General features: G+C 37.7%; 1 protein-coding gene across 10 annotated transcripts in view; it reads right to left on the bottom strand.

Annotated features, from left to right (window-relative positions):
* The window catches only part of RASAL2 (RAS protein activator like 2), a 397,250-nt gene that overhangs the window by 40,171 nt on the left and 336,158 nt on the right, over nt 1–20,921 (bottom strand). For all 10 annotated transcript variants that reach the window (XM_027565430.1, XM_027565431.1, XM_027565432.1 and 7 more), the window contains 2 exons: nt 1,909–2,062; nt 45–143 (listed from right to left, as the gene is read on the bottom strand). In XM_027565430.1, coding sequence (XP_027421231.1) covers nt 45–143; nt 1,909–2,062 — 253 coding nt within the window. The remainder of the gene's footprint in view (nt 1–44; nt 144–1,908; nt 2,063–20,921) is intronic.

Below are 20,921 nucleotides of genomic sequence, written 5' to 3'. Positions count from 1 at the left end.
TAATAGAGTTATACAGTTTTTTGGACATCCGAAGCCACTCTTACCTTATTTGGTTGAACTGTCCTGCGCAGGTTTTCCATCCACTTATCTCTCTCTGAAGCAGAGTTACAACTGAAGCATTTACTTCCACTTAAGTAGGTAACCTTCAACATAAAGATTAGAGATAAGGAAAAGGAAACATAGGGCTTGGGAGCTCTATCTTCCTAGGGGTATCATTTAAGAGTTAGGGATATGCTGTGAACCCAAAATGATACGGTAACCAAAATGATATTTGCTGGCTTTGTGATATCTATGTGTGCGTCTACATTCACTTTTTGCTTTTTATCTACTTAGCATCTATACTTTTCTCCAGGTAAGGACAAAGGTCACTGAGAATTCAGCTTAGGAACCGAAAACTGGCCTATAGTTTAGAAAGAACAAAACTGAAAACCTCTAATTAAATTAATATTTTAAAAAATTACCTGCAAATAAATATCCTCAATTCTGAGTGAGTTAATAAAAAAATAATTAAAAAGGGAAGAAGATCTCTAACAGCTTATTTCTTGGGAATGCTTTCACATTATAATATTACAGAAGGCTACTACATGAAATTGAAAAGAGTTCGTAGTGTTGAATTAATTACTCTGGAACCCACTTCTCTTCTATTAGGCAACCAGTCAGTTGATTTCCAGTCATTAGGTTAGTTTGAATATTACTATCAATGTCCTTTAAAAATGAAGTATGTTGTCTCTATGTCTAGTACCTACCACCTGTCTCGGCATACAATCTGTTGAACTAATTTCCACAAATATGGCAAACCTTTTATAAAAAAGAACACCAATAAATGACCTGTCCAAATTGCTACCGTGGCTCACATAGTAACTTAGTCTCAGTTTATAACCTAGTGAATTAGATCAGACGTTACGTTCTGTCTAACATGGCAGCTACTAACAACAGGTGGTAGTGAGCACCTGAAAAACAACTAGTCCAAATGAGATGTGCGGTAAGTGTAACACACATCGGATTTTGAAGACTTAGTTTTAAAAAAAGAAGGTGGAAAGTTGATAATTTTATTTTAGCTACATGTTGGAAGTGGTAACATTTGGGTTTAATAAAATTTAAAATCACACACATGGCTTTCACTGTATTTCTGTTGGATAGGGCAGGTCCCTAAGAAAGATATATATAAAAAATATATATCAGATATATCTTTCAACTTTTACAACATCTAACATAGGACTCATAATTAGTAATTTTGTAAGTCTGTGCTAATTAATTAAATCATAATGCTAACAAGTACACAGATGGTTTTGAAATTAAATTTGCAAATGGCCAATTGTATACATTGTTTGGGAGGGGAAAATTACCTTATAAAAAGTGATAATTTCCTGGTAAAGGGCAGTTTGTTCACTGAAGAAATTGGCACATGCAATGTGCCAGGAAGCTAGCTAAGTGCAGAGAAATTATAAAAATAAAGAAGACATGATCCCAGATCTTGAACCACTCAGGTTTTAGTTAGTATGGTTTTGGTATTTTTCCCTCAAAGAATTATTAAAATTGGGGACTTAGGTTTTCAGAAGAAAAATAGTAACGTACTGTGTGATATCTTTCTCAATAACAAAAGATTAAAATACTAACAATAATTTAGTATTAATCTTGTGATCTCTGCTGAGAATGTACTAAGAATTCATTTATTTTGAAAGCAGACAAAGCCAAAAGGAATGAGAAACCATCATTAATAACTTTAATTACCAACATAATTAGATTAGCAGATTTCTAATTTTTCCCCTGTAAGTAGGTAATTCTCAGTAACTGAAAACCAGTTAAAATGATCAAATCATCAATAATGCAGTAATGCAATCATAAGAATATTGGATAGAAAATCTCTTTGCTGTCTTACTACTCTTTGTTTTTCCTGGACTTTCCTACCTCAAAGCAGAAGTCTTGTCCAAGGATGCTGCTATGGAGTGGCTTTACCGACACAGGCTCCCCTCTACCGAGATCCAGACATTCCACGGCACTGCATGGGCTCAGCAAAGATTCATGAGAACGGGACTCTTTTAGTTTAGGCAGCCCACGAGACCTAAAAGTAGAAAAAGATATTTATGGTAGTGTAACTACTTGGCCAATAAGAAAATAAAGGTCAAATGCAATGGAGGTTTAACAACAAATGGATAAATGCCTGAAGAGAAAAATATATCTGTAATAATAATGATAGGATCATATTCATGGGACACATAGAAACCACATATATATTCATGTGTGTGTGCACACATACTTTCTTTTTTCAACAAAACACAATAACGTACTATAACATTACTAATCGCAAGGGAGCTGGAAGCTGCACCACAGACATTGTTTTTTATTCTCATTCCTGTGTTGGAGATGGAGAAATAGACACCATTCAAGGTAACCTTACGCATTTCTTTTTTATGCAAAGGTCTTATTTAAAGACAAATGGTTTCTTTTTTTCCCCCATGCTATAGCTTTATCCTCTACTATCACTGACAAAGTAGTAGTGGCTATATCTTCACTGCTTTGGCAGAATAAACATACATATACATACTCAGAAACAAAGCCAAACTTTTCAGCACAAGACCCTGCTTTTCAAAAGGTCTGATTTTCAGCTCAATATGGAATTCTTTTCTGGCAAGCTTTTGTTTCTATTTATGCTTTATTGTACAAATATGAATGAACAGTAAAATGCCTTGAAGAAACTTCCCACCCTCCAAAGAAATGTTCAAACTCCCATCTAGAAGAAGAGATCTTTGTCAACACCATTCAGGGGTTCTGGTTCATTTTGTCCCCTACTTGGAATGTGGGGAATTGTGACTCTTGCCGCTACAGGAGCTAGTAGTTCACTGCCTGAAGCCAAACAATATAAAACACAATATTCTTGAATCCAGAACGGGAGAGCTATGCAGTTTTACTCAGTAATTATAGTATTTATTGACTGAGACACTCAGAGTTAAATACATATATTTTAAGTAGAAGTACCTAGTAATAGAGATAAAAAGAAATGTCTTGTAGAAAGGTATTTGTTTTTGTAAAATGCATTAAATAAGCAGCTTCATTCATTTCCTTGAAATAACCATGTTAACATTAAAAGGAACTGAAATACTTAATGTCAGAGTAGCTTGCAGTTAAATTATAAAGTAATAAGATATAGGAAACTAGTACTCAAGGCTGCTCTTTCCCTTCTGGTTCCATTCCAACTCTGTTTAATCAAATTCCATACATACAGTAAAAAACATCCTAAGACTAGGATTTTAGTCCATTCTTCTTTCCATACACAGAACATGTGTTCTCATATTCAGTAGTTTTTTTAAGGTCGAAGAGTCAATAATTACATTTACCGTTGATAATACAAAGTCTGCACAAAACCCACCTAATGTTTTGTACATAAAAACAGAACAATTTAATAGCCCCACATTTATTTCCTTTTGTTCTAGTGGATAAAACAATGCCATGTTATATACTGTCAACATAGCATATCAACTATAAATAACTAAACGCAAAAACAAATGTTAAGGTAATTACCATACAACCTTTCCCAGTATGCTTCATGGGAAGCCTGGTTGAGGCAACAGGATACTATAACTGTTCCTAAAGAAAATGAAACAACAATTCCAGCCCCTTTTTCCCAGGAGGAGTTGCCTGGAGAGGAGAATTCTCTCCCGCTCTGGGAGTAAGCCTCTCAACAGGAAAGATGAAGAAGGCATATTTAAATAAGACGTGCGACAAAAGCCTTACTTTTTTAAACTCTCTAGGAAAATATTCTAAGACATAATGTTATCTCAAATCAAATAAATGTCTACCTACGTGAAGCAACTGTACAGCCACCTTGGAGTGCACCCCCAAATCATAGCGCTGCCACATGTCACAGCACGGCAAGTCACTTCTGAACTACATCTCAGAAGACAACTCTGGTTAGAAGACAAGAACCAAGGGAAGGTAGTTTCCCCTGCTGCCTGCAGTTACTGACAGCATCTTTGAATAAACGTTTTCCAGGTATGTAACTTCAGGTCTTCAATAGCAGCAGAACAGAAACACATGAAACGGAACACGAAGTCATCTTCTAAACCAGCTGCGGGACAGGCAATATTCTTCTTCTCTTCCTCAGGCTGCATCCAGCCCCTCAGGTAACATAAACAAGGTTCCTGGGCTCTAGGCTGGGCCTGTTGCCATGGTGCTACACCTATAAGGAGATTAGAGCCCAAGGCAGCAGGGAGAAGCCGCCAGTGTGAAGGACTCAAGGAGCATGCTCTGCAAATGTGACCATTTTAAGGCAGAAAGGAAGGAACAGTGAGGCCCCACCCATTCCCATGAACAATTTTGGAGTCAGAAGCTATAGGGAGAAAACTGAGGCAATTCTGGGGGTGAAGGAGAATCTGTTAACTCTGCCAGAGAACAAAGCAGTGATTTGTTTCTGGATAATCCCCAGCCCCCTACTAAAAGGTATTCCCCTTGTTCCACCTTGCAAGTATAATCTTTCTCTCACGTCCATTCTATTTCCTTTGCTGTCCTAGTTTAATGTTACTAGGTATTGTTTTTCATTAACTTACCTGAGTTAAATATTTTTTTTCTTTTTAGAGAGGGGGTGGATAAAACTCTTTATTCACTGTATTCATAATACTGAACAAATTTCATTTTGATACTCAGGCTTAATTTTCTAATACAGACATAAACAGATATTACAACCAAGCCACCTGGAATTAGAATTCAAAATTCCTTCTGGTTATGGAAATTTCAAGTTGTTCAGGATCTCCTTATTGTTCAGCATTTATGGATGTTTGTATGTGTATACACACCGATACCAATGGATTGAACACTACATCTGCTAAACATTCAACATTGCTACTGAATAAATAAGCAAGCCCTTCCTGTATTGGGAAGAAAGTGTCTTGGAGAAGACAGAAGTAATTCCCAGAGAAGCAGGATTACAGTAAACAGGAAGATCAAGCAGCCTGGGAATGGCAGTGGTGAGGAGGCATTATCTGTGCAAATATGAAAGTAATCCCAAGTCCCCTCTAAGTCATGTTTACCTCCTCCTGTACCTTCCTATGAGCTGATTTTTCTTAGATCTGCTAACTAGAGTTTTAGCAGCTTTGATTGTCACTATAGTTTACTTCTCTAAAGGAAAGAATGTGGATTTATTGAGAGAAAAATGGGAGTTTGAAACAATTCCCAATCTGACAATGGCCTTCATCAAGGAAACTAGCCTTGAAAGTGGACATTGTGAATTCGCTAATTACTGGTTCTCTTTCTGAGCCCTGCACCCCCCTCAACTCCCATCATCCTAAACATCATGTAATAATTCAGGGTTCAAATATGACTATTTCTTGGTTTAATTGGGAACCTGCTTCCCACAAGCAATTTTAGTTCTAATTAAGGAAGGCTATATCCTTCAGTCAGTTCAATTGCTCAGCCATGTCCGACTCTTTGCCACCCCATGGACTGCAGCATGCCAGGCTTCCCTGTCTATCACCAACTCCCAGAGCTTGCTCAAACTCATGTCCATTGAGTCGGTGATGCCACTCAACCATCTCATCCTCTGTGGTCCTCTTTTTGTCCTGCCTTCAATCTTTCCCAGCATCAGGGTCTTTTCCAATGAGTCAGTTCTTCGCATCAGGTGGCCAAAGTATTGGCACTTCAGCTTCAGGATCAGTTCTTCCAGTGAATATTCAGGACTGATTTCCTTTATGATGGACTGGTTTGATCTCCTTTACATTTTGGTTTACAGTCAGTAGATAACACTGAATTCTGTGTGAACTCCCAGAGCTCTAGTGATGTGAAAGGTAAGGGTTAAAAATCTAATTGCTTTGCTGATGAAAATTACCTGCTACTTCTGACCTATTTAAGAGATAAACTACAAGGCAGGAGTAGCCTTCTATCACCCAAGACAGTGAATTAATATTATATTGCTTTAACCCACATTACTAGCTGAAATCAGTCTTAAAAGACAAAAGTAAAGTCGTGGGGGGTGGGGAGCCAACATGCATGCCATTGAATTTACTGAAGAAGAAGAAAAAAAAAGGAGTCAAAAGACTCTGATTAGTGCAATGTTAAGTAAAACACAGCTGGATTTTTCCCAGCTCAACCATCCAATTTTTTAAAAGCATATTTCCCCCAAAGCGCCAGTGGTACTTGGATGCGCTAGCTCAATCTGCCACATGTTAACAGATTCAGTTCCAAATGTAGGAAACTTTTAATTAAAAATACAACTGAAAAAATAAACGCTTATTGCCACACAAAATTCTGTACTCCAGGGCAGGTGAATTTCTGCTTGGTGTGGCAATTATGATTCCAAACTGCTTCGCTGAATTCTTGAAAAGACAGCTCAGCCATAAACTGGGTACAGAAATATATGTTTGTGTTCACCAGCGTGTGTTCCTAAGACACTTTATCTTGTCTGAAAATTTTCCAGGAAGAAATCAATAAAATTCGGTATCCTAGTACTCTAACCAACAAATTTACAAAGGGTCTAATCAGTTTTTTAAAAGTTGCATCTGAGCTTTCACTTTGGGGAAAAGACAGCTTTACTTCCTTCCCAGATTTTATTGTTTTTCAACCTGGTATCTGTGAAACCATCCAACTGATGTTTTCCGTTTGAAAGAGCAGATACTTTCCTATACTATAAAAGTTTCCCTACCTGGATTTTAGAAAAAAAAAAAAAAAGGAAGAAATTAGAGCTCATTCACCAGAGTTCTGCTTGTGTGCCAGAAAAACATCTTCTTTGAGGATCCTGACAGCACCAGCTGCAGTTAAAGCCAGTCCCTACTGCTTATATTACTCACTGGTTTTTATGTTTGCTTAAAAAAAAAAAAACAACCACACAACAGCTCATGCAAAAAGCTATTTATGGAAACATAACATGTACTACTGATCTTCCTTCTCTCTGCTCTCAGCCTCTAGACAGGATGGTCTAATGAACCTAGCTGCTGATGGTGAAGAAGGATGTTTGTCAGCCTGAGTTTTCACTTAAATAAACCCACGGTAAGGAAATTTATCATCACAGTCAAAAACGACATTCAGCCTACCTTGGTTACATACACATGTGATGAAGGTGGACACAGAATGAAGACAAGATTACAGACATTAAAACATGTTCTGCAGGGCGAAAAACTCACCCAGCCTTCAGTGACAGACACCAGGGGAAAATCTTCTTACAGAAACTGTACCAAACTATAATACACCTTTTTTTTGTTCTTAAATTGCAAATGGAATAAAATCTACTAGTGCTTGTTGAACAAATTCAGTATAAACATCACTGAATTAAAACAACTGTACATATAAACAATATGACAATATAAATACTGAATTAAAAAAAAACATGAAACTAAACTAAATCACACTCACAAATGAATTCAATTAACACATTTAAATAGTTCAAGAATAAGTGGAAAGATTAGTAACTATTCTTCCCTGAATTTAGACTTCAGTCTCAGTGTCACCATAAGATTTAAGTATGGGTGAAAGGAGGATAAAAAATTTAGAAATTGATGAGGTTCAATGACACTTACTTCTTCATCATTCCTAAATTCATGCCTATTTGCTTTCCCACTGGTTTTAATCATTATTCGGTTGAATAAATGAATATATGTCTGAATCCATCTACTCATTCAATAGTTGCTTGGTGCACATTATGTGTCAGGCACTACACTAGATACAGATGGAAGTAAACAATGGTGAAGAAGAAAGGCAAGGTTGTTGTACTCATAAATAGTTTATCATCTAGTGAGTTAACAAGCCATTATACCATGTGATAAGACCTAGGAAAAAAAGATGCAAAAATGGCTCTGTGGGCACTTAGTAGGGGCCCTGGATCTTTAGCTGGGGATTCAAAGAAAGTTTCATGGCGGTGAAAGTAATGTGATGGAGTGCTAAAAGTCATTAGGTAATTAAGGGTGGAGTGGAATTAGCTGTATGCAGATGTGGAGGTCCTGAGAATCTGACAGGGAATGGTCAGCATGTGAGAAAGCCTGTAAGAAAAATACAAATCTGGGGTGTTTGAGGAATTGAGGAGAATTCAGCAGCGTGGCTCTGCTACAGGGTAGATGTGTGCTGGGGCGGAGAGAAGAGGCGTGGGGAGTAATGAGGCCTGAGAGACACTATGATGGGACCAGTAGTAACGTGGGTGTTCCAGTTTGATCACAAAGCCAGTGAATGAACATAGAAAGGTCGTGAGTGGTGGAGAGTGAATGACAAGATCAAATGCGTATCTGAACAAAGCATACTTTGGCTAAAAAGTGGAGAAAGGGGTACAGAGACAGGAGAGAAATACTGAAAGACTTAGAGACTGGCTCATAGATTATGATAGTAATCTGAGTAAAGATCATGAACTAGAACAGCAGAAATGTGAAAGAAGTAAATGGATTTGGGTGGTAATTGGAAGGTAAATAGGGGTCCCCTGATAGTTCAGTTGATAAAAAACCTGCCTGCAATGCAGAAGACCCCAGTTGGCCTCCTGGGTTGGGAAGATCTGCTGGAAAAGGGATAGGCTACCCATTCTGGTATTCTTGGGCTTCCGTGGTGGCTCATATGATAAAGAATTTGCCTGCAATGCGGGAGACCTGGGTTCAATCCCTGGGTTGGGGAGATGCCCTAGAGAAGGGAATGGCTTCCCACTCCAGAATTCTGGCCTGGAAAATTCCATGGACAAAGGAGCCTGGTGGGCTACAGTCTATGGGGTCACAAAGAGCTGGACACAAGTGAGCGACTTTCACTTCACTTCACTAGGAGGTAAACAGGCCTTCATGACTGCAATCCTGGGGACATCAGTGAGGTAGGTGGCAGAGTCAAGGCTGAGTCACGCAGTAGAAAAATGGTAAAGTCCTTTCCAGAGATGGGAAGTGAGAAGCAATGCTGGTTGAGGCAAAGGTGGAAATAAAATCAAGTTTAGTACAAGTTTGAGGTTCCTATGTGAGTAGATGTTTGCTACAGACTGTTCTCCCCAATCTATGTTGAATTACTAACCTCCAATGTGACTATATTAGGAAGTCTGACCTTTGGGAGGTGATCAGGTCAGGACAGGGCACTCTCATGAAGGGGATTGAAAGTGAAAGTGAAAGTCACTCAATCGTGTCTGACTCTTTGTGACCCCATGGACTGTATAGTCCATGGAATTCTCCAGGCCAGAAAACTGGAGTGGGTAGTCTTTCCCTTCTCCAGGGGATCTTCCCAACCCAGGGGATCGAACCCAGGTCTCCTACATTGCAGGTGGATTCTTTACCAGCTGAGCCACAAGGGAAGCCTATGAAGGGGATTAGCGCCTTTATAAAATAAAACCCAGAGAGATCCTTTATAAAATAGACCCCAGAGAGATCTATCACCCATTCCCCTGTCTGAGGACACATAAAAAAGAAAGGCTTTTGAACCAGGAAGCAGGTCCCTACCAGACACTGAATCTGCCAGGACCTTCATCTTGGACTTCACAGCCTCCAGAACTGTAAGAAATAAATTTCTGTTGATTATAAGCCACCCAGCCTATGATGCTTTATTATAGCAGCCTCAACAGACTAAGACAATGTGAATACTGAAAGAGAATATGCAGACTGAGAAAAGGTCCTAAGAAAATAATCTGAGAAATGCTAACATTTAAATCTACAAAAGTCAAAGAGACTAAAGAATCTGAAAGACAGAAGGAAACTGGGAGACTCAGGTATCATAAAAACCCAGGGAAGAGAACTCTTTAAAAGGATGGGCTGTTTGTCCATCACTGCACAATAATATAATATTAAAATATTAATAGTAGCCACTGGGTATATGAGCTGAGAGATAATTAGAGACTTTGGCAAGAGCAGTTTCAGTGACATGATGAGGATAAAAATGAGACTGCAGAGGGCTAAGGAAATGAATGGGATGTGAGAAAGTGAAGACTAACTCATGAAGTCTGATGATGAAGGGCTGGCAACTGGGAAAAGCTATAAGGAGGAATGAGGTTGAAATGGCACTAAAGAAGGTTTTCTCTAGTTAATCATTTTTTTCCTCTTAAATAATAAAGTAATACTTGCACTTGGTAATACCTTCTAAGAGCTCAGAAGGACAGAAGGTGAAAAATATAAATAATGGTACCTCCCTCAATCTCCTAGAGAAAATACTATTAATGATTTTTTTGTGAGCCTCCTAGAAATTTTTTGTACAGACAACCAATTTGGTATACATATACATATGTGTATGTATGTATATACACACAAATGGATTTCTTTTCCTTTAAGAGTATATTCTGGAATTCTGTCCACACTGGAAATACAGTTATAACGTACCTCTTTTTAATGATCACTCTGTACTCCCTTATATGGGCTTACAGAACTTTAAGCAATAATTGACAACCATCTATATTTTTTTTCTTTTTCTTTTCCTTTTTTTTTTTTTTTTGGTGATTAACACCCAGGTTCAAAAAGTATCTTAGTACATATACTCTGAAGCACATGTGCATGTATTCATGGTTTAAACTTCCAAATGCGAAACTGCTAGATCATAGGGTACACACATTTAAAGTTCTGATAATGCTAACTTATCCTCCATAATAGATAGTATCAACTTAAATTCACCCCAATAATGAATATGCTATTCATTTCTATATGCTATCACCACCAAAATGACACAGGGCTGAATTTTAAATACCTTTGGCAGTATAATTGGTAAAAAGTGGTATTTCATTAATTGCTTTAGTATGAATTTCTTTAAATGATGAGCTTGAACACATTTTAAATGTATATCAATATACAATCAACTTCAGTTCTCTATTCTGTAAATTATGAAATGTTATTTCATGTTCTTAGACCATTTTTCTAATTGTTGAACTTAACTGATATGCAAATACTATTTGTAAATTAATTAAATTAGTATTTTTTCTGTCTGTAGTTTAATTATTTCCCCCAGTTTATGCTTAGAAAAAGTTCTTCCATTCCAAGAGCATAAGAAATCCAGCCTATAGTTTCTTCTACTGCTTTTATTTTAATTTTTCATTTTTCTACTTGGATTTGGAGGGAAGGGACTATGATAGGAGCATAGTAGGGTGTTTGCTTTACATTTTACCAAATTGTAAAAATATAATGACTCATTAATTATTACTGCATGGTAATCTACTCTTAATAAGAGTTGTTTTGAGTATGTTTGTGCATATGTGTATGTGTGTGCATGATTTTCCCCTTTTTTTCTCCTTTCTCAATAATTTTCTCAGCAGGTGAGGTTTCCTATCAATACATGCAACAAAGAGTATAATGGAAAAGGCAATCAACTTGGAGCTAAGAGCCCTATGTATTTATGCCTGCTCAAATCACTCACTAGCCATGTGACATGGAACAAATAATTTATTCTTTCTGAACCTTAGTTATCTCATTTGTAAAATATAGATAATGATTTCTGGTCCTATACTTCCCACAGTTATTGTGAGAATCAAATACAATCATCCATGATTTTACAAATGTCTCATAAACTACACATACCATACAAATAGGACTATCATTGCAAACACTGCTTTTCACAGTGATATTACATGCATTAGTTCATTTTATATAAACTATTCATCTGGCTGAGGTTAGGATGGCTATTCTTGAATTATTCCTTGCTGGAAGAATATGAAGACAGAAGAATAAATGTATGGAAATAAAATTTTTCTACTAAGATAAAGCAGTCTAAGTGGATTAAAATGCTATTGTGATATAATCAGAAACTTCAGTTGGATTTTAGCCCACAAAACTAAGGGCTCCTTAATTGGCCCATACCAGTAAACACTGGTAAGGGAAACTAATCTATAGCTAGACTGTATTGATTAATTAATGGCCTGGAATCCAGTAATTTCTGAGAAGCTGTCATTCTACCTAAGTACACCATATTGAAGGAGATTCTTTATTATCTAGAATTTGTTTGGATTCTTACCTTTTGTTTCAGGCCAAGAAATTAAGTACTGTAATAGAACAGGCATTGTGGTAGAGGGTGGGGATACAAAGATTGTGTGTCTACTTGTGGAACTTCCCATCTGCCATGGTAAGCAGAAACATGGAAAGATAAACTCAATAATAAGGTGTATACACTTGGTCACGGGTGGGTATCTGGTGTAGGTGCTTAGTTTAGGATGATGCATAGGAAGAACAAAGAAATTAGGGAGCATATGACTCCTAACTGGGGTATTGTTGCATCAGTATGAATTAGAAGTAAGCTTGTCAAAGGACAAGATGTAGGAATAGGAAATGGTTTGGGGGACAGAGAGGGCAGCAAGATTAAAAGCAGAGAAATATGAACAGTATAGTAAGTAAATGACAGACTTCTGGTAGGAGTAGAAGGTGATAATGCTGAGTTAGGGAACAGACAGAGCCATATTCCTACCTGTAGGTTATGCTGAAGATTGTAGATTAATGAAAGTATTATATACATGTGATGAGATATTAAAAGTGAAGTTTCAAATTGAGACTCCAAGATAAAACAGATATTGCATGCCAAAGTAAAGTATCAAGACAAACTGCAGAATTTACAAAGGGAAAGTTTTGGAACGAATTCCATTACCTTGAACCTCTTGGTCAGAACAAGACTATAAAAAGTGGTGACTATGGAGAAGGGAAAGGATTCTCTGAGGGAGAATTTTGGAGAAAGCTGTGAGGCTCACCCCTTCCAGCTACCCGCCTCCCCCCAACACACATAAGGGGTTTAGGTAGGGAATGCATACAAAGTGGAGTTTGATTTTACCTGGGAAATCTAGAGGATGGGAAATGGCTAACTTTCAGTAGCAGAGCCCAAGTTGATAATTTTACATAAGGCTGCAAATCTTAGAGGTTTGTCAGGGCAGAAAATTTGTGGATATTTCCTGTGGACCAGAGACTTGGAAGGGTAGAAACTAGAACAGCAATTCCTACCTAGAAACTGTGGAAGGAGTTGCAAATAAGTATCCAGAATAAAAATGTACCCACGAAACTAAAAAAAAAAAAAAAAAACCAACAAAAAACAGAAACAAAAACCATAGGTGAGAGTTCCTCAGAGATGATGTATTCCTGAAGAACTCCCCAAAGCACCCCATGACAGAAGAGTCGTGTTAAACAACGCTCAGGCTCAGAGAGCATAATGGAAGGCTAAGAGAGTTTCGGGCTTCCGGGTTGTGCTAGTGGTTAAGAACATGTCTGCCAAAACAGGAAACGTAGACACAGGTTTGATCCCTGGCTCAGGAAGGTCCCCTGAAGGAGGGTATGGCAACCCACTTCAGTACTCTTGCCTGCAGAATCCCGTGGACAGAGGAACCTGGCGGGCTACAGTCCATAGCGTTGCAAAGAGTCAGACAAGACTGAAGCGACTTACACACATGCGTGCAAGGTAGTATTTACTGTTTTCTTATTCCCTTTCCCTGTCCTTCTGCCTCCCATTGCCCCAGATCTGGAGAGTACCTAAAACCACGGGTAGGTAAGCTGGATGGGAAGAGTAGATGAAGAGAGAACTAAGTAGTTTATAATACTTCCTTCTCCAAAACCAGACACATTCTCTGCAATTTGTTTGGCTGGGGTAAGTACGCGGTTTTGATTACTATTTGGAGAGAACATCCATAGGCTCTGGGTCAAGACCTTTATTTAGAGTAACTATAGATTAACTAAATGAATTGTAAACTTAAATATAAAAGCAAAAAATCACAAAACCTTTGGAAGAAAACTTAGGTGAAAATCTCTTGGGACAGGGACACGGACACACCCCCCCGCACACACCCCCCGCCCCCTATAAAATTGCTGGTGGAAATGTAAAATTGTACAGGTACTCTGCAAAATAGTTCAGCAGTTTCTTACTAACCTAAGCAAGTACTTATATAATCTAGCAATTTCACAGTAAGCTTGTGTACTTACTGTAGAGAAATGAAAACTTACGTGTACACAACTGTTCATACGGGCTTCATTCCTAATAGCTAAAAACTAGAAACCAATGTTCTCCAGTGGGTGGTTGGTTTAATTCTGGTACATCCATACAATAGAATACTACTCAGCAATAATAAGGAACAAACTATTGACAGATGCAACAATTTGGAGGGACTTCAAGGGCATTTTATTTAGTGAAAAAAAATGCCACTCAAGGGCATTTTATTTAGTGAAAAAAAATGCCACTCTTAAATGGTTACACATTATACAATTCCATTTATATAACACTTGAAGTAACAAAACCATAGAGGTAGAAACCAAAACGTGGTTGGCAGGGGACAGGGATAAGTGTAGAGAGGGGGGTATGACTGTAAAGAGTAGCAGAGAGTTCTTTTCTGGTAATGGAACAATTCTGTATCTCGATTATGATGGTGGTGGTTACACAAATCGATATGTAGGATTAGGCTGCATAGAACTATACACACACACAAATAAGTGCATATAAAAATTGGTGAAAACTGAATAAAGTCTGTAGTCCAGTATCAATGTCAATTACTTGGTTTTGATATTATACTACAGTTATATCACTGGGCTTCCCAGGTGGCTCAGTGGTAAAGAATCCATCTGCCAATGCAGGTAATGCGAGTTCGGTCCCTGGGTCGGGAAGATCCCCTGGAGGAGGGATCTTCAGTATTCATACCTGGAAAATCCCATGGACAGAGGAGCCTAGTGGGCTACAGTCCATGGGGTCACAAAGAGTCCAACATGACTCTGACTGAGCACACACACGCTATTGGGGGAAGTGCTTGCAAGACTCTCTCACTTCTTGTCAGTATATGAATTAAAAAGAAAAAGAGTTAAAAAAAATTGGTTCTAATCAGGAGAAACAGAAGAAGCTGAGTATACACATCCTACAAATGAACACTACAGTTACTCTTTAGTATCTCCTGACAGTGAATAAGCAGACTTTAAAACCATACTTGGTCAGTGAGTCTCAGAATCGAAGACATCACTGCAGAGGTTTTTACTTAAAAGACATTTGAAGGAATTGAGAAAATTCTATTCCATGTGCTTACTTTTACCTCAAGACGTTGATAAATTTAAGTAGCACTTCCAGAGCAAGGTTGGCAACCTGACCAGCATTCAAAATCCTGGAATGCCTGACAGTGTGGTATGACCATGGTTTTTCAGCAATTTCAAATTTTTAAAACTTTTCAAAGTGCATTTCAACAAAAGGTAGACATATCAGAGTCTTCTCCTCTCCCTACACCCTTTCACATGATATGGCTTTAATGTGAAAATGCTGCCAATATTGATTCTAGGAAATCACTTTACTGGCTTTTATCTGATTAGATGGCTTTGGAACAATAATGACTGTGACATCCTATTGATTTTGCCTCTAAAATGTTTCTCCTATCTTGTCTCTGATTCTTCATCCCCACTGCCAACTACCTCTTTAGAGCCTTCCTTATTTCTTAAAATAGCACTCCCCCAACCCTTAATTGGAATCCCAAATTTAGTCTCTGCAAACCAAGTCATGTGAAATTCCACTGCTGGATTAATCTATATATGGCACAATTCTAATCAGGTCACTTCCTTGCTCAAACATGGTTAACGTCCCCCCACTGCTTATACAATAAAATCTGAACTCCCCGTTTGACATTCAAGGATTGTCCTGTGTATGGATTGCTGGGTTGAAAATAACCTCCACTCAGAATTTTGACAACACTGCTCCAGTGACTTTTGATTTTCAATATTCTATTGAGAACTGTAATGCAATCCTTTCATACCTCCTTTATATGTAACCTAATTTTTCTTTCTAGAAGCTTTTAAGGTTTTTTTTAAGCCCTGGTACTGTGCTCTTTCATGATAATGTGAACTGGTGTGTGTGTGTGTGTGTGTGCTGGAAATTCTTTCGTTATTTTTCACTCACTGGAATATGGTGGCCTTTCCACTATGTACATTTATATTTTCTTGGTTTTGGAAATTTTCTTGTATTATTTCTTTGATATTTTCCTCTCCAAACTTTTCTAAGTAAACTCTTCTTTTATTAGAATCTTCTGGATTGATTTTCTCATTTTCTGTTCCGCTTTCTGGGAAACTGACTTGACTTTAGTTTACATATTTTAATTTTCAAACTCTCTTGTTTCAGTGGGGTTCCTTTTCTTACAGCATATTATTGTTTTATAGATGCACAACCTTATCTTTTGAAAATATTTATTATGCTTAGAAGTTGTTTTTGGCTTTGTGTGTTGTCTCTTGTTTCTTCTGAGTTCTTTTTTTTCTCTCTTTTTTATTTGTTTTTCCTCCTGCCTTTCATGGTGAAGAATTTCCTCAGTATCTGGAGATTCTTGGCCATCTGTCTTTATTTTAAAGCACGAAAGAACTCAGTGGAAACTGTGTGCTGGAATACAGCTTACAGATTAATGAGCGTCATTGCAGAGTACTTCCTGGCCAGATGTTTTTTAAAAAGTAATTTAACATCTTTATTGAGATATAATTAACATACCATAAAATCTACTCATTTAAAGCACACCATTTTCAGTATACTCAGAATTGTGCAATTATCACCACAGTCTAAGCTTAAAACATTTCATCATTCCAAAAGAGAAACCTCATGTCCATTAGCAGTCATTTTTCATTAATTTCCCTGCCCTATATCCCCAGCCTCTAGCAGCCATTAATCTGCTGTCTGCATAGATTTGCCTATTCTGGACATTTCACAGAAATGGAATTGTACATTCTGCCGTCTTTTGTGACTGGCTTTTTTCACTTTCCATAAAGTTTTCAAGCTTTGTCCATACTGTAGCATGTATCAGTACTCCATTCTCTTTTTAAGACTGAATAATACTGTATTATGTGGATGTATCATCTTTTGTATATCCACTCATCAGTTAATGGACATTTGGGTCAGTATCATTTTGGGGCAATTATAGATAATGCTTATAAACATTCATGTACAAGTTTTTGTGGGGACATAATGTTTTCACTTCTCTTATATATAATTAGGAGTAGAATTACCAGCTGAAATTTTAATGCTGCTGCTGCTGCTAAGTCGCTTCAGTCATGTCCGACTCTGTGAGACCCCATAGACGGCAGCCCACCAGGCTCCCCCGTCCCTGGGATTCTCCAGTCAAGAACACTGGAGTGGGTTGCCATTTCCTTCTCCAATGCATGAAAGTGAAAAGTGAAAGTGAAGTCACTCAGTTGTGTCCGACTCTTCATGATCCCATGGACTGCAGCCCACCAGGCTCTTCCACCCATGGGATTTTCCAGGCAAGAGTACTGGAGTGGGTTGCCATTGCCTTCTCCAGAAATTGTAATGGGGGAACATAAATGTTGGTATCTTTTTATCTGGTTGAGTTTCTCAAATTTGCTCTGTGATAAATGTAAGCCTGGTTGCTAGCCTTTTAGAGCTGGGTAGGAGCTGAATCTTTTCAGAGTTCTGGGGGGGTAAGCTCTTTTCAAGCTCTGTAATTTCTTGCTCTCTTCTTTTGCTTATTATTTCCATCCTGAAGAGTACTCTCTCCATGTCTATTTCTCAGTTCAAATTATACTTGTTTTTTAAGGTATAACTCACTGCCACTGCCCTCTAAGGTCTTTCCCAATCCACCCAACAAGAAGTAATCTTACCTCCCTGCACCATTTCTTCTTGGATATTTACTTCTTCTGTTGACTCCTTAAGGTTGGGCTGTATCTTTACTTCTCTATATTCCCTGGTAGCACATGGCTTTCTACTCTGTACATAACTCTCACAATTACCTATGTTACTGTGTAACAAGATATTTGGTTTTTAGAAATATTATTCAGCAACATTTACTTATGTCTATGCCCCACAGTTTTACAAAGAAAATTCTAAGTTTAAGAATCATTATAAATTGATCCCCAAGGCAACCTTGGCACTAAATTCTATCAGGGCCTTACAGCAGAGTTTATGACTTGCAGATCATTGGCTAAACAGACCTGCAGGGTCTTTTGGATCAATTAAGTCTGCATGTTAAAATAACCTTTTAGTCTTTTGCACAGAAAAACTTACTGATCACATATAGTAAACCTTCTTTAGATGAAATGGACTCACTTACAACTGCTTTTCTGCCATCTTTAAGCAGTAACTCAGACCTCATGAGAATAATTTTACATTTCTAAAATGTAATGAGTGCTAAATAAGGTTTGTAGTTATCAAAAACCTTGAAAAATTCAAAATATCATGATCACTACTTCATTATCCTTCTGATACCCCAGATAGAATATTTCCTCCTCTTGAAGGAGAGAGAGAAAGTGAACTGAACAGCATTATAATGAGAAATTTAATGAGAAAGAGATCCCTGGCTTCTTGAGTTCAGAGTTCTGGTCAAATTTGGACAGTTAAGCCCACAAAGACTGACATGATGGACCAAATGAAAATCTAAAACTTCCATATAATCTAGAGACATGATTTTAAAACACAAGTAACTGACTGGAAGAAAAATTTAACAATATGAGTAATGCTGCTGCTAAGTCACTTCGGTCGTGTCCGACTCTGTGTGACCCCATAGATGGCAGCCCACCAGGCTTCCCCGTCTCTGGGATTCTCCAGGCAAGAACACTGCCTGGAGTGTTTGCCATTTCCTTCTCCAATGCATGAAACTGAAAAGTGAAAGTAAAGTCACTCAGTAGTGTCCAACTCTAGCGTCCATGGGATTTTCTAGGCAAAAGTACTGGAGTGGGGTGCCATTGCCTTCTCCGAATATGAGTAATAGTGGCTTACAATCCCTTGTAATAATAAAGGACTACTCCAAATCCTTAGATAAAGGACAAATAGCTCAACAGAAAATGGGTAAAGGGATCAATAAGCAAGTCATAGAAGAAGAAAACTTCTGAAAAGATGTTCAACTTACCCAGCATTAGGGAATGGAAATTAAAACAAAGAAATGTCTGCTACCGCTACCTGACTTTTTTGTGAGGGGCAATATAGCATAAAGTTAAGAATGTACACTCCAGAGCTAGAATTCTTGAATTTGAATCACAGTACTGCCGTTTTCTGATGTGTGACCTTGTGCAATTCACTCATTTCTCTGTTTCAGTTCTCTCATCTTCAAAATGAGGTCACGAATGTAACTCGGGTTGTTATAATGATTAAATGAGTTCATTTATGTGAAGTGCTTGACCAGTGTGTGACACGTAGTGCACACTGTGTGTGTGAGTGCCAAGTCGCTTCAGTTGTGTCAGACTCTTTGTGACCCTATGGACTGTAGCCCGCCAGTCTCCTCTGTCCAGGAATTCTCCATGCAAGAATACTGGATGGGTTGCCAAGCCCTCCTCCAGGGGATCTTCATGACCCAGGGATAGAACCTGGGTCTCCTGCATTGAAGGCAGATTCTTTACCGCTGAGCTAGCCGGGAAGCCCAGTACATACTGTATATGTGTTTACTATTTCTATTCATCCATCATATTGATAAAATATAATGGTTGTTTGAAGGATAAAAGTAATTTTTAATATTGATGTATAGTTGCTGGACAATGTTATATTAATTTCTGCTGTACAACAAAGTGACTTAGTTTTATATATATATATATATTTTTTTTTTTTCTAATAGTGTTTTCCATTATGGTTTATCACAGCATATTGAATCTAGTTCCCTGTCTATACAGTAGGACCTTGTTATTTATCCATGGATAAAAGTGAGCCTAATCTATGGGTGGGAATGGAAATTAGTACAGGTTTTTTGAAGAACAATTCGATATTGTGTATACTTCATACTAGAAGTTCTTCAGAAATCTAACCCCATCACATAAGGAGAGAAAGTCACATAACAAAAATGGTCATTACATCTCTATTTTAAGCCCAAAAATGGAGAAACAAAATATTCATCAGCAGGGAAGTGAAGTACACATGTTACAAAAAACTGTTATTGTTAAGGAGAATTATGTAGATTTATATGACTGACATATAAAGTTGTCCAAAATATTTATTCTATAAAGCGAAGTCACAAAGTAATACATATAGTATGATCCCACTTATGTGAAAGGCTTCCCTGGTGGCTCAGTGGTGAAGAATCTGCCTGCAGTGCAGGGGACTTGGGTTTGATCTCTAGGTCGGGAAGATCTCCTGGAGAAGGAAACGGCAACCCACTCCAGTATTCTTGCTTGGGAAATCCCATGGACAGAGGAGCCTGTTGGGTTATAGTCCATGGGGTCGCAAGAGTCAGACACGACTCACTGACTAAACACCAACAACACAAGCTTTATGAAAATAAGCAAAATATACACATGCATGCATTTACGTATGGATTTTTTAAAAAAAGGTTTGAAAATATACAAACTGTTAATGAGGTTATTTGTATGGGAAGAAAAGGAAGGTGAAGAGGGACTTCTATTTTTTAAGCTGTACTTAATGTATTGAAACTTTTTTCTTTTACACAAAGACAAGCATTTTACAGTACAATTTAGAAACTGCAAAAAGGGGTTGCTTACTTAGGTTTGCCTAGAGTTTCTGCAGACTTGCTATAAGAATAGCAATGCTTTTCTACTTAGATTTAGACACCACATACCATTTTGGAAGAAATGGCCTGATTTCAGCAACTGATGCATATGGCACAAGACCAGGGGTCTTTGGAAAAATTTCTTAATGATACCAGTAAGGTTACCAATTTGAGGAACTCAGTTGATTAAGACCTTGTACCTTAGTTCTATTTATCTGTGTTTTCAGATGATCTGATGGCAAGAGGGTCTTTTTTTTTTTTTTGAACTGTGATATATTCAAACTTCTAGTGAGTATATCCCTATATAAGAAGAATAAAGTTTCTGAAAATTTTCTGTTTAGAAAACCTCTATAAATGGATTTGAAAGACAAAAAGCATTATCTAATATTTGAGATTTATTAGCACTTTTTTTATTATGCTGTATTTATTTAATATGCTGTATTTGAGCCAGAAAGATACTACTATTGACTGAAGCAGAATAGCATGGACGTCACATATAAGGAATTTAAATCACTGGAAAGGCTGAAAATGCGCTGCCTATATAATAGCAATAGCAGACTCCAGGAGAATATAATCTCTTGGTAATTCAATCCAAGAATTCCTCTAGGCTACCTAAAGCAAAACAGAATAGGAGAGAGCACTTGGTTTG

This window comes from Bos indicus x Bos taurus, chromosome 16 (assembly GCF_003369695.1).
Source record: "Bos indicus x Bos taurus breed Angus x Brahman F1 hybrid chromosome 16, Bos_hybrid_MaternalHap_v2.0, whole genome shotgun sequence".
NCBI lineage: Eukaryota > Metazoa > Chordata > Mammalia > Artiodactyla > Bovidae > Bos > Bos indicus x Bos taurus.
The sequence above is the reverse complement of the archived record's forward strand: the minus strand, read 5'-3'. Positions and strand labels throughout refer to the sequence as shown.